The following is a 15,568-nucleotide window of genomic DNA, read 5'->3' as shown; positions in this document are numbered from 1 at the left end:
TGTGCGAAGGCCACCGTAGTTCAGTGGGTATAGTTCGTTCAGGATCCGCCGTTTATCGCACATTTACCGACAGATCGTCTTACGTGATTTTCATATTCCCGTAGAAGCCTCTGAATTAAAAACCACCAAAAGCTCGACGCTGATTGGACAAAAGCGGCAAAAACGGAACTTCCACGGAAGCTCAGCTTCTCTGGGAGTCAATGGACAGTGGGCGGGCTCGGACGCTGGGCGGAGCCAGTTTGTGATTGACAGCGTTGCTGAAACAAACACGACAGCTTGAGCCTTTTCTGCCTCAGTCATTTGTGGATTTTGTGAGGGAAGTTTGTAGTTTGTTTTATTTACACACAAATGTGAATAAAAACACTATTTTAAGCATTTCACTCTGAAATTATTATCTGGTTTCCTTCTACTGGTTAGTTTGCAGAATTTATGTAAGAATTTCCATGACTTTATAGTACCTTCTCAACACGGTTGGTGTCGTCATAGCAACGGTGACACTGCCTTGACGTGGTTTTACACACGACACACAGACTAGTGACTTGTAAAGCAGTTGTTTAGGGTGTTAAATGGGTGTAATGATATTTGAAATGGACCAGTATCACTTGCTCCTCAAGCAGGAAGAGTTTCAGTTATGGTCTATGATGAAGTGAACGTGTGAAAATCTGCAACACGCTTTAATGGAAACCAGGTGAGTGAGGTGTCGGTGAGAAAATGTCTGATAATGAGTTCTTATTTTTATAAAGTCTGTCTAGACCACATGTGATAAAGACACAATCTGGGTGGAAATAACCGTGTCTTTTATATGCGACAGGCGAGACCTCGTCTACTTCTCTACAAAAGAACAACACAGTCTGCTTTAAAATATAAATGTGAAAAAAAGAAGCTACATCTCAAGGTCGGAGCTGTGTGAATGTTTCATTCAGGAGACGACTCCATCCACAGGGCAAACACAACATCAGGGTTTTTGGTGTTTTTACAAAAGCTCCAAGGACAGAAAATTCAGCAGTTTAATGAGAACTTTCACAGAGACATGTTTCATCTGCCCTGGTAAAGTTCTTTGGTGGCATCCTTGGATCATATCTAAGCTCATTCTAGGATCTTCTCAAGTGTCAGCAGCGATGGCCTGTCTGGCCTTTCATGTAACATTCCTCATAATTCATATAGTTTTTTATACATTTAGACAAGACTTTGATCTCCGCTGACGATGGAGGTGAAAGACTCGAGGCTGAGGAGCATTAAATGAGCTCGGTGGAGTGAAGGAGGGCATGGCGGTTCCTCTCCAGACGTGGAGCTGACGTGGAGCAGACGTGGAGCTGACGTGGAGCAGACGTGGAGCTGCAGAGTTCCTCAGCCTGATTGTTTTTCTCAGCTGAGGTAATTCAGGTGCACTCGCCCGCAGCTTCCCTGACTCGTGTTTATTAGTTATTCATTTCCATCAGCCTGAGCCGCCGCGGGCGATGTGATGTGCAACATGCTCTTCGCTCAGGTGCTCAGCGGCCCCGACCGGATCCCGCTCACTATCCCATGAAGCCCGGCAGCTCATATTATTAGAAAAGAACGGCTGATGTTATATAGTGTAATGTACTCGGGTTTGGGTCTGAGGTGTTTGTGGAAGTTTGTTGATAAACCAAAGAAACACTCTTATATATGCTCTTCATTATCTACTGTATCTGTTTGTATATATTAATAACTTAATCCTTATTCTCTTATTTGCTCGAGCTTTTTTATTGTTTTTATTGTTTCTTTTTGGTAATCTGATTTTGTGATTTTTGCCTTTGTTTCTGTCCCTGATTATTATACTACTGTACTATTACAGTAGTAGTAGTATGTATACTACTACTACTACTACTATCACTATAAATTGATAGTAGATGTACTTCCAAGTTATACTTTATTACATTAGAGGTCCATTATTAGAGTACATGTGCTGTTGGGTATTTGAACACGCAGTTTTGGACAAATCACTTTTTCAATAATGTGTGTGTGGCCAACTGTGATAAACCAAACTCAGCATAAAAAAAGTCCACAACCTCTTTAATATACTTGCATAGAAAAATTGATTTCACCTTGATTTCTTGTTATTTTACCGGATCTGTGCCGCAGGTGCACCCTTGGTGATGGACATCCTGTGTCCATCCAGAAATGTCTTCTTTTGTCTTCTTGTTCATAAAAATGAGCCAAGTGAACTTTGAACTGCGACATATTTCCAATATTTGTGTTTATATCACAGGTGAAAATGAACAAAACTAACATTTTCATCAGAGTGTGCTCATAAAAGCGTATAAGACACTATACTGCACATTCTTATCGCCTCTCTATGGTAATGGACAAAAGCAGCTAAATGATCTGTCTTATAAGAGGTTAATTAGCACTTTGTGTTTATTCTAATTTCATTTCATTACATTGTCCTGTTGGTTTTTGCTTCTTTTAATTGTTATTTTTACACTCTACAAAGACATGAGCTCTGGGTTAATGTCCAGAGATGTACAACACAACACTCACTCACTCACTCACTCACTCACTCACTCACTCACTGTGGATGCCCCAGACTCCTCCTCCTTCCCTCTCACCTGAGTTCACTCGGACATTAACAAAACAATCTCCACTAGTGACGTCCTGCCACATCTGCATTCATACAAACAAAGCGCTTCTCAATATTGGATGATCCTGCACGACCCTGGATGACGGTAAACCAGGATGTCTATTAGAGTTCTCCTCTCTAAATAGAGGACACATTACGTCTCCGCATCCTCACCGAGTGCCGTCATAAAACATCATTTGCTCAGATTCTTTGTAAATGACAGGAATGCTGGTTTGGAGGTCATTGATAAAATCAGCAGCAGCAGCAGCAGCAGCAGCAGCAGCAGCAGCACAATATTGAGATAAAGGGTTTCCCTCACCGTCCACGCAGGAGGGCTTGTTGCGTGTCGTCCCGGCCACTTTCCCCGGTAAACAGGAGCATTTGACCGTCTGTGAACGCTCCTCGATGCGGTTCTTGTTACAGCATCGGTGGGCGGCGATCACCTCACACGTGCCTCCCTCTGCAGACAGACAGACAGACAGACAGACAGATAGACAAATAGGTCACTATTTCATTTAGAAAACAAGTTCTGGCTCCTGTGAGTCGCTGCGATTTCACTCACACGTAGAATAAAGGTAGTTTCCCTATGTTGACTTTAACCTGTGATGTCACAGGAAGTAGAAAGATCGATTAGCTTCTTCTGTGTCAGTCCCAGAGAAGCTGACCACGTGCAAGGTCATAAAGGTGTTTAATAAAGCCTTATTTATTACATATTTATTATGTAGTTATTTCTTTGATTGAAATGTTCACTTCCACAGTTTATTCCACAACTTTATTGCTCAGTTATTTATTCCTGTTTGTCTTCCAATCAAAATCATCACAGCTTACAGAATTGTAACTGATGTTTGAGTGAGATGTGTCCTTTTTATTATTATACAGCATACTTAGGTCATATATTATGTATTATTCCGTCTATAACCCTGGTTGAACACGTTAAAAACGTGACATATGGAACAATGAATATACTTATTTAAAACATAAGGACATGCTGAGAGCAAATGAAAGTAAAGGAGAAAGTGTCAGAGAAAACACAGAGAAATCTTACTGTTCACTTTTGTTTCACAATAATGAAGAATCATTTTATCAGCACTGATTTAATACAACAGAATGTGTAATATTAAGCATTTAAATGGTAAAATAAGTCAAGGTGCAACATATTTATATTATTCTAGGACGATATACTGTATCCACACGTCTTCTGAGAAAGATTGGTGACCCCTGACATCGTGAGTAAGTGTTTGACTGAACACTTAGCTCATTATTATCTGTACACACATTGTCGATGCAAATTTATTTCTCTTGTATTTGCAGTTTCCACTCCGTGTTGTGATTGACACGTCGTGCGGAGCTGTGTCGGGGGGCAGAATACAGTCGAAACGACTGAACGACTCCAAACAACACATGAATATGAATGAAAGAGGAGGAACACCTGGACCTGGAGTCCTGCTGCAGTAAACAAACACTGAGACACGTGTCCTCACTCCACACCCATCAGTCCACCGTGAAGACCACATATCAGCCACATATCAGCCTCCAGTATGAGTCCAATACCTGGACACCGCTAGACTGTCATGGCTGACACAATGAAGAGAAAAGAGGAGAAAACAGTCGAGGAGAAAAGAAAATAGAAGGTTAGAATAAAGTAGAGAAGAAAAGAAAATAGTAAAGTAGAGAAGAAAAGAGGAGACAAAACATAAAGAATAGATCTTTATACGCCAGAGCGGTGAGTTGTTGAAAAGTTGTCATTAAACAGGCGGATAAAAATAAACTCATAGACAAAAATGAATCAAATGTGCAATAATTCAAATCATTGAAGGATAAAAATCTAAATCAATTATAAAAAACAATACAAACTCGTTATAGTATAAAATCCCAATTTCAAAGGGCCAATAAAAAAAAATGATGATAAAATCACACGGAATTATTAAAAAAGGGCCATAAAAGAACTCTTTCTTCTTTCTTAAATCTTTTGTCCTGCATGTTATTATTAATATTATTATTTTTTTTTTATATTCAAGCCAAATGAGTGGTGAACTAGTGCCTGGAACCGTGCGTAGCTCAAGGGCTCTAACAGCGTCAAACACCGTGTTTTATTCACAGAAATGGTTTTGTCTTTGTTTGAATACATTCATGAATTCAGTGACGCTGCAGCTCTCAGGTGTTTCATCCACGTGTCTTTAGACGCTGAAACATGAGCTGTGCAGCGCCAGTGGTGAGGGGGAGGAGTCTAAATTAGTCCAGGGAAAAGAGAAGGAGACACGAGCCGACGCCGGCCGCGCTCGGTCAAAACAACAACTGGAGAAGGATTTGCCCAGGAGAGCGAGAGAAGGTGACGGAGACGGGGACAACGTGAAGTGAGAGAGACAGGCAGAGAGAGAGAGACAGAGCTAGAGGACAAGGTGTGTCTGGCTGCCAGGGACCGGCCATGCCAGTGAGTAATGAGGGAGCCACTGGAAGTGCCCCCTTCACACAATTATAAAGCGAGGGGCTAATGCAGTCAGCGGAGCTGCAGGAGAGAGGCCCTCCATCACCGCACTCCCCTCTCCCTGAGCCCCAGGAAAAACTCTTTATCTTCCTGTGACAGCCCCTGCAACACACACCACCATCCAACAATTAAACTGGAGCTCATCCCAGGACAGAGACAGAGACCAGAGGAGACCAGACGAGAGGAGACGAGGGGAGGGGAGACGAGACCAGACGAGAGGAGACGAGGGGAGGGGAGAGGAGACCAGAGGAGACGAGAGGAGGGGAGAGGAGAGGAGAGGAGACGAGAGGGGGGAGCAGACCTTTTACCTTTGTCTCATCCTTTAATAATCTAAATATGACTTTAAAGAACACGTAGAAGAATCAATCCAATTCTAAGACTAAAAGCAAGACCAGGAAATGAGATGACATGTCATACTTCAGATATTAAAAGACATGGCATTGTTGTACTACAGAAAACAAAATCCTCGAAATCATCTTGTAATAATAATAATAATAATGATATTATTATTACAAAAAGGCTGTAGTACATATGCCAGGCCTGTGAGTGGTGCTGTGACGCGACACCAAAAACAGAGAAGAAGACGTGATACACATTACAAGAATGTGGAAACTTTGTGAATGTGTCGCTATATTGAGTTTAACTTTACTGACACTTCACAAATGTAGCCACTTTCTGGTGCTAGAGGTGATGAAGAGTGAGCTTCATCTATCTGTGCAACACTATGACAACACCAGTGACAGTCAGAGACAACCACGAGCTCGTCTGTTCAGTATAATAAGTCAATATAGAGTCTGTCAAAAGTGGTTTGGTTTTCTTCTGCCTTTATTTTTGACGCTTGTTTTTCTTCTTCACGCCCGTGTCTGAGGTCTGAGGTCTGAGGACAGGACCTGGTCCTGGTCATATCTGGTGTCTGACTGATTCATATTTGATTTACAATCGTGATCGTGACACCCCCTATCTGAAATATACAGTTTCAGGGCTTTTCCGCGTGGACGATGAAGTGTGTTTGCACGTGGTCGTTCCCTGAAACCTCTGCTGCACCAGAAGAGACCAGAGGCCAAGTCACGTCCCATCTTGTTTGTGTCTCACTCCACTGAAACCAGGTTTTAAACAGGACCTCCTGCTTCTACTGTGTGTGTGTGTGTGTGTGTGTGTGTGTGTGTGTGTGTGTGTGTTGCTCTCGCTGGGTTTGGTTGTGCAAATGTTTGGAATGGCTCGGGGTCATGAATGACCACACTGAGTTCCCAGCAACAGCTTTCTTCTCCCCGTGCACGTGGTCACTGTCTGCACTGGTCAGACCAAAGGCTGCACACGTTTAAAGGCAAACACTTGCAGTCCCTGCTGGACCTCCATGTGGTGCAGTATTCATGTCTCTCCCTCTCTCCCTCTCTCCCTCTCTCCCTCTCGGAGCTTGTTGTTTGATATTTTTTGTAAACGTGCTAAAAGCCACAAACCCCACAACACAGTGAGCCGCGCTGAATATTTCACCCACAGCTTCCTGACCTGCACACACTCACTTTCAAGTCGGAGCGAATCTCCTGAATAAGTTACGTCACAGGAAACTCCATCAGACTCCACTCATTGGCCTGAGTTCTGGTTCTAAAATCACTAAGAAATGCTGCTAAATAACCAAAAAGTTCTGTTTCTGTCTGAAACTTTATTTGACACCAGTTTCATACTTTATACTTTAATTTAATTGAAAAATGTATCGGTGATTTGCGTGTTTGCACTAAAAAAATGACATTTTACATGATTGAATATGAGCTCTTACAATTTTTTTTTTAGTCTAAGGAACTTGATCATGCTGCTTGTATGTTTAGTGTACTGATTATTTTTTATATATAATAAGTCATTAAAATGCAGAGTGCAGGGACAGAGCCTAAGTGTTTAAGCACTGTTGTGTGCTGTTATATTTGATCAGGTGCAGTTTAAAGAAAGGAAATATGCAAAGAAAGAAAAATGCAAACTTGTTTCCCACGGGTCCTTGAGATCCTTGAAAGTTTTTGAAACTGGCCGAAACAGACATGGGTCATTGAAAGTGCTTGAATTTCATGAAATTTCATCTACATTTTCTATATTTTTGGGGTTTTTCTTCGTATTGTACAGGAAAAATAAGTCTTTTCCTTCTTCAGTTATTGGTACATTTGTGTTAAATGTTCTCTCTTTTGTTTACTTTTGATATGAATGTAACCAAAATATTCAAATATGAGTCTCAAACGTCAAAGTTTTGGGGGTGTGTGTGTGTGTGTGTGTGTGTGTGTAGGTGGCAGGTGGACATTAGCCGTGATCACCATGAACCATCTGCTGTGGGGAGGAGGCGCCGTGTAAATGGCTCCAGGATGAGTCCACTGGGCCACTCACACAAACTAACGGCCACTTGAACTCGACAACACAGTCGTCGTCGCTCGGGTCGAGCTGCAGCGTCGCTCATGTACATTTGAATTCTGTGTGTCCATGATGGATTTCCACAGCGAGCGGTAACCGAGCGCAGTATCGGATCGGTGGGCGTGTTTTGATGGATGCAGTGCTCGGAGGCTGTCGGGCAGCTGAAGGGCTTAAAGCAAACCTGTGAAGATGGAGCGGCTCGCCGCGCTCTCCGGCCTCCGGTGGCGCGGGGGTGAAGGGCATCGATGGCGACCATTGACTGGTCATTTTTCTCCCGCTGGCCCCGTAATGACAGCGAGGGGATGAGGTGATTATGTTTAAGGAAATCAATGCTTCATTGTTTTCGGGGCTCGGCCCGACGGCCAATTAAGAGCCACTAATGAGGGGGAGGCAGCAGAATGTGGAGATTGATTGATTGATTGAGAGAGACGGAATGGGCGCTTGAGGTAAAAAACAAAAAACAAAAGAGCCGCACTCGCTGTTTTCTGCAGAAAAGAGAGATTATGTAATAAATGATAATTAAGAGGTAGACTAAGGCCTCTTAATTAGGGTTATTGCTTCCCCACCGTTAATAATCTGCATTAACCTGCCGTTATTTTAAACAATGGACTTAATTTTGACTTATTCAAAGAGTTCACAACAATTTAAACTTCTAAAACCTTTATTTTGTCACCAAAATAAGTGTATTTGACATTTTCTTTGAAGACCTGGTTCACGTATTGAATTAATTTCTGCTTTCTTAGTTATAAATATACCGTACAAGTGGCGAAATGATGCAGATTGGAAATGTTTTACTCATTCATTAAGTATTAGGGCTGAACATTTCATTGAAATTTGATCGAAATCGCAAAATAGCCTCCTGCAATTTTATTTTCAATTCAATTTTCAATATTTTTTTAAAGCCAAAGTGTTTCAAAATATCATTTTTGATGAATTATTGTCTTGATCTAAAGAAATCTTATTTTGCAGACTGAAGAGAACATCTTTGTTTCTCACACATCTGCACAAATATCACAATAATGATGTGACAATGACTGTTCTCTCTGATATCGCAAATCATATCAAAATAATCACAATTAGATATTTATTTGTTCCGATTCTGAAATACCAATCATTAAGTGTTGTTTATTGTATAAGATCGAAGAGAAAAAGAGAAGATTTGCCAAACATATCGGTTCAAATAATCGGCATCAAGTATCGGCCATCGTGTCGATCAACATTGGCATCAGACACAGGAAAAAAAAGTAAAAGTTTCAAGTGTTTTTTCTTGGTAAAAGTCGAGGAGAGTTTCTAGAGTTCGTCAAGCCCTCAATTAACTTTATTTGTGCGTTGAATTCAGCAAAACTTCCTGAATGCTTCTGCTGCACACGGAGGAAAATGCATTCATTACTCTGCTGTTGTCCCAATAATGTGTCTGTCACACTGAAAGTGAGTCTGTGACGAGACAAACTCTTTTACTGTATGTGATGCTTCATGAGGGGGGGAATTAAATCCCTGCAGGATGAAGACTTTGCTGGATTAATAATATCCCGGGACAGGAACAGTCTGAGGAGTAATTACACTCCCTGAAGGAAGCGGAACACACGCACACGGAGAAGAAACTACAACATATTCATTTATTCCATGGTATTGTTGACACGCACATACGCTACATTAACACAGATTATTAAAGCTCCTCTATGTTTCTGTTACACAAAGAAACAATGAAACTTAAATGACTTAAATGAGGTTCATTAATTAATGCTGCCGCATGTTAACAAGCGATCACAAGTAAAATCCACATTTCATAAAGTAAGTTTCAATTAAAACAGCAGCCTGGTGCTTTCACTTACACCTACAACAACAACAACAATAATAACTTACGACCAGCGGAGGAAAAGATTTAATCAGACCAAAGTATGGAAGCCCATTTCCACCAGATCTAAATATGTCTTAAATATCCTCAAAGTAAGTTGAAATGATGAGATAAAAAGTCATAATTATGAGAAAAAAATCGAAATTAAGAGATAAAAAAGTCAAACATCGCCGTTGAGGCGCATTCACACTTTTTATTGCATAATTATGAATTTTTACCTCATAATTTCAACTTACTTACATATATATTTTTATTATCAAGGCTGTTCTACCTCTTTTTTCATGGGGGAAATGGGCTTCCATACACAAGAGCTATTTAGAATAGAAGTGAGGATGAGGACGTGTGTGTGTGTGTGTGTGTGTGTGAGGCCACAGCTGCAATCGTCTGATCTGCTCGGGGTCGCCGTCTTGTTTCCGTGACAACTACGAGCGCCCGGTCAGTCAGCAGACATGAGACCATGAAGGAACATAAGGTCGATCATGAGCTCATACTGTTACTGACATCAATCTGAAAGATTTGTTCTCTTTGTTATTGATCTGAAAAACATGTGATTGTCAGTCATTTAAAAAAGAAAGTAAATGGATGACAAAATAAAGTTCATTCAAACTGAATTGACCAAGTTATATAAAGGAAACTTGCTTCCTTCAGTTTGAATGATTTTGACAATGGAAGTGATATTTGTGTAAGTTTGTGAACCTTTCCTCGGCGTTGTGTTGACGTGCTGATGATTCAGCCCTGGATGAACTCTCTGATCATCATCATCAAAGCAGCTCCAGGACAATCTGCCCTTGTGCGGTGCAGACGTCACATGACTGGGTTTGTTTACGCGGCGCAGCCGTGTCCTTGGAAACGTGTCTAATGGTCACATTAACAACGGATCTGTTCAGTGTACAGGATGTAGGTCACGATAGTTCCACAGTGAAGACATATTAAGTTAATCTCACTGCAATTGACCTTTATTGTCCCTCAAGGGGGGAATTTGGTTAAAAAGATAATATTAGGAACAAAAGAAAACTTGTTTTGGCTCATAGTTTTAAACTGTTGGACCTGATATGTCAGTACAATAATCATATTCAACATGGATGTATGGAAGCCCTTTTCCACCAGAGAGAAAACAAGAGGTACAACTTAGCCTTGATAATAAAACATCCTCAAAGAAAGTCTTAATTATGAGATAAAAAGTCTTAATTATGAGATAAAAGTCATAATTATGAGATAAAAAGTCTTAATTATGAAATAAATAGCCTTAATTGTAAGATAAAAGTCATAATTATAGATAAAAAGTCATAATTATGAGATAAAAAGTCATAATTATGAGATAAAAGTCTTAATTATGAAATAAATAGTCTTAATTGTAAGATAAAAGTCATAATTATAAGATAAAAAGTCATAATTATGAGATAAAAAGTCATAATTATGAGATAAAAACTAATAATTATGAGATAAAAGTCATAATTATGAGATAAAAAGTCTTAATTATGAGATAAAAGTCATAACTATGAGATAAAAAGTCTTAATTATGAAATAAATAGTCTTAATTGTAAGATAAAAGTCATAATTATAAGATAAAAAGTCATAATTATGAGATAAAAGTCTTAATTATGAGATGTGCACATGTGCCTCAACGGCAATGTTTGAGGATATTTTTAGTTTTTCTTCTTTTCTTCTTGCTTGGTGAGACTCCCAGCTGACCGTTTATTATTTAGTGAAGTCTGCCTCACACGAGAGGAGATTTTCAAATCTGACTTGATTTAAAAAAAAAGGAAAGCAAGCACAGAGTGGACTATCAATAGAATATCAAACATGCTTAATACATGCGTCTGATGATGTTAAACTCACGCCCGTTAATCCCTCAAACTGCAGGATTTATTTGGCCACGTAATCTGTTCAAATCTGAAGACATCCAGGATCGTCGGAAGGACCTGATCGGGACCGGAATCTGGTCCAATTATCCTCGAGTGTGGAGCAGACGTAACAAATAAAAGGGCTGGAGTGCTAAGTGATTGCCTCTGATAACAATGTCACCACCAACGGAACATCAACAACTATTATCTATGCTGCAGTTATTAAGCCACAGACTGACGGCGCCTTCTTTTTGTTAACCACAGTCCGTCCTGTTCCTGACAGTTCTCCTCCGTCGCCATGGCTCCTAATTGTCGCTCTCAGGTGGCACCAAGAATTCCAGATCCTGCTGTCGCTGAATGGGAATTCCACTCTTTGAGTTTCTGGGATCTTTAAAAAAAAGGAACATGCTGCACGGCTGTTTGACAAACTGAGACTCTCGCAGTCACTCTTTTCTTTTTCAACCTTTCATGAAGTGACAGATTGTCCGTTGAAGTTGGTTTAGTTCTGTCACTGTTGCATAACAGAAAAACCCACTTTTTAAGTCTCGCACAGCTGGAAACGTAACAACGGAGCGGAAAAGTCTGACTGAAAAGTTGTCACATGTGTCCAAGACTTGGAAAACAGGCGCCGCTCTGTTTGTCTCCATTAGCTTCATGTTTGTCAGATTTTTAGGGAAGAAGAAAGAAGGATATTAATGACGAGTTTGACGAGCGCTCCCCTCTGCATATGTATGTTTAATGACGTTCATGACTTAAACATCAAGCTGGAAACTGCACCAACACTCGCCGCGATTGTTAGGATGATGTTTAGACCCGTTACAGAGCGCCGGCCGACCACTGTTCATGTCCCTCCCTTTGGCAACGGGTACAGTTTTATATGTTTTACCAGAAATGACACAACTCTTATTTAGCGCTCAAGTTCCTCCACGTCTGTAACGGGAGTGCATGTTTTAAACGAGTGCGTGTGGAGAGAGAGGAATCCCCGGAAGGAGCTGTATTTTCATGATGGAGCGCACGATTCCTGCTAATGCTCTCTGAACCTGATCTCATCCAGTGTGGCGTTGTTCAGCTTTGCATCTCGCAAGAAAAAAAATAAATGAAACTTAATGAAAATGCAGCCTAGGCTTTATAGGACGAGAATATCTCTCTCTTATTTTGTTTTATTTCTTACAAAAGTCCAAACCCTGTGTTTCCCACACACACACACACTTATTTCTGGCAGTTAAAGCACGTGGGCCATATCATTTATATATATATATATATATAGATATATGTATATATATCTATATATATATATATATATATATGTATATACATATATATATATATATATATATATCATTTTATCCAAAACCACCGCGATAATGAAGTGACAAAGCATAATTGAATTTAGGAGATGTGTCGCAGGAGCAAAAAGAAAAGAGTGTAGACTGTGGATCAGCCAATTTAACACAGAGTGTCCAAAATAGTGAAAAAGACTGAAGCGCACATCAGAAAATGAACATTTTCATTCGACTCCGTTCCTAAATATGCTCCACTAAACACAAGGCGACACGTTTTTAAAAGAGAGATGTGACAAGGTCTGTGTCGCACTCTGGTTTTTGAAACGACGGCAACGGCTAAGAGGCGAATAAATCAGCACAAATGTCGTCGTTAAGAAAAGGTCGCGATATCCGGGGTTTACAGGAGTTACGGCACCTCGAATTTAGAACAGAGAAATAATAGAGGTTCACATAACTATTAAAAAAACAGCAGTATAAAAACTTCAGTGGGGAACCTTCAGGGCCTTCTACGCCTTCAGAGAAGGCCTAACATTCATTCTGGACCAAAAAATATGAGTATTAAATAATATATATATATATATATGTATATATATGTATATGTATATATATATATATATATATATATATATATATGATTCTATGGTGTTATTATTATTATTATTATTAGCACATGAGAGATAGTGAAAGTATTGCAGGGTTACAGTGTGCAGGAGCAGCTTTGAGATGCATTCAAGAAACCGCGTAAACTCCATCACTCCTGCAAACAAAACAAAGTCCAGTAAATAAATATGAACTCTGTGATGACAGTTCCAACATGAAACCTCTTTTTTAATCCATCACAGAGAGTCACAGTGACGGAACACTGAAGTCGCGCCGACCCCTGATGTAAACAAAACCTGTAAGGTCATTTAAAATGACTTTATAAAAGACAGATGGAATGAGCGTCACGAGCTCAGTGGAAATCTAAGATGGAATCAGGCTCAAAGCAGCGATACTGAGCTTCACTGAGGACAGCATCATAAAACAAGCTGGTAAATATGTTGCTGAGCTGAGGTGTTTACATGTGTCAACACCGCTCTCCTCTGCACCGCTCTCCTTCCACTAAGCCACTGAGCCTCGGCCACTTGTTCTCACTCGTCTGTTTTTCCCCCTCAGAGCCAACTCTTGCCAATGAATAATAAAAAGCCGCCTGAAGGAAGAAGGCTTTCACAGGAGTTGATACCATTCACTGCTAAATGCCTCTAAAGAAATTGGGAGGAAAGACGGCTATTTATCTAATGTGAAAAGACTTGGACAAGTGCAGTCACGTGTGAACGCGGACGCTGCAGAGACTCGGCGTTTACCACAAGCCCGTCATTACTCTGCTGACTCAGAGTCAAGGCTGCGGGCTGGTTCCTCACTGACCCTGATGTGGATGGGACTTCACTTTCCTCCCGAGGCAGCATCTCTCCACAGTAATGGGAGGAGACAAACACGAGGACACAGTAGCCGTGGTATCGCCTGCAGCAGCCACAGACCTAAAGGAAGGAAGGAAGAAAGAAAAAGACACTCCAGAGCTGCAGCTGCTGACTGACAGGAACCACTGACCCAGCTCAACTGGAGTCACACAAATCAATGTTGTTTTTCCACTCGCTTGCTATGGCTTCCCTCTGAATATGGCTCTACTTAAAGAATACGGACTACAGGGGCTCCAGCTTTAAGGAACCTAACCTTCCTCCGATATTCCACCTAAATTTGACCCATTCTTCAACTTTCCAAGAGCAAAAATGCTGTTTTTCACCTTCATCACAAGACATTTTTATACAAAGCAGCACCAGAGAAAACGTGGACGTTTAGAGGAATATTTCACCGTCTATTAAAACTGGGTCATTTATGTGAAATAAACGGGAAATAATATTTGAAGCGAGTGCCTTCTTGGCCTTCTTTACTATTAAATAAAATGAATTAATAGTAATTAGTAGTTTTGGCTCATGTAGATGAGCGACGACAACAACTCCCAGAATGCATTGCGAGAGTCTCGCTGTCTCAAGCTTCAAACAGACAGTGCTCATTGTGTGTAAAACGAGGAATTCAATATATAATAAATATAAAAATACAAAACAAAATACCGCCGGCTTCTAGTTTTCACTGAAATGCAGAAAACTGATGTTTTACAACTCAGTGGAAAACTGAGGGATTTTTAAAAAATTCTCCTGCTATTCTAGAAACACAGAGCCACGTGCAAACTGGTGAAGTATTCCTTTATGTGGAACTGTGAAGCCACTCTCACCGCGTTCCTTAACTTTGACCCCGTTACACAAAGCCGTCTTTGTCTCTTGCGTTCACTCAGGTTTTTTGTGTTAAATAAGAGCAGTTAAACCATTAAAGCATTGCTGGTAATGGTCTTGACATCTTTTAACATGTAATTCCATTAGTAAGAATAAAGAATGCGAGGCGCTGCCGGGCCCCGCGGCCCCACGGCCCCGCGGCCCCGCTCGATTCTTAATCACCTGTATGGGTTTCCTCTCACGGGCCTGTGTGACTCCACCGCTCACATCTTTATGGTTATTAAAGTTAACGATTGCCGCGTGCCTCATTTGCCGAGGCTCTATCAATACCAGCTCAGCACCATGAAATTACCCCGTCCAGAGGGAGCCGCGTGACAAACTGGATTAAGAAGTTCTCTGTAATACCCCGGCATATATAACTCTCCGTGTCATGGACTCAGCCCACCAGGAGAACACCATCATCAGCCTGGTGAAGAGACGACGACGGCTGACAAACGTCAGAGCCTACATGTCAATCAAAGTCTTTATGAGTAGCCCAAAGGAAAAGCATCGAGACCAAAAAAAACAACGGTAATACGACAAATATAAACTGAAAAACATTAAAGAACGTCAAAAAAAAAGAAAGAAAAGTGGTGGACAACAGGTGAAGAACATTTATTTTTAGCCGAGTAAATGAAGCTTGTCAATGACCCGGGGAATAAAGGGAGTTCAGGGAAGTGAGCGGGTGAAAACAGCACAAAACAGAAGAAAACACATTAAAAGTTTTGAAGAAGTTACCTTTTAAAAGATGAATGGAAAAAGGCTTAGGTGATTATGGTAATTGTATGCAGGATGTAACCTACTTACAGTGGTACGGTCTTTCAGG

General features: G+C 40.7%; 1 protein-coding gene across 4 annotated transcripts in view; it reads right to left on the bottom strand.

Moving 5' to 3' along the window:
- The window catches only part of LOC131460557 (chemokine-like protein TAFA-1), a 147,787-nt gene that overhangs the window by 26,245 nt on the left and 105,974 nt on the right, over nt 1-15,568 (bottom strand). For all 4 annotated transcript variants that reach the window (XM_058631161.1, XM_058631165.1, XM_058631163.1 and 1 more), the window contains exon 3: nt 2,901-3,041. In XM_058631161.1, coding sequence (XP_058487144.1) covers nt 2,901-3,041 — 141 coding nt within the window. The remainder of the gene's footprint in view (nt 1-2,900; nt 3,042-15,568) is intronic.

This window comes from Solea solea, chromosome 6 (assembly GCF_958295425.1).
Source record: "Solea solea chromosome 6, fSolSol10.1, whole genome shotgun sequence".
Classification (NCBI taxonomy): domain Eukaryota; kingdom Metazoa; phylum Chordata; class Actinopteri; order Pleuronectiformes; family Soleidae; genus Solea; species Solea solea.
The sequence above is the reverse complement of the archived record's forward strand: the minus strand, read 5'-3'. Positions and strand labels throughout refer to the sequence as shown.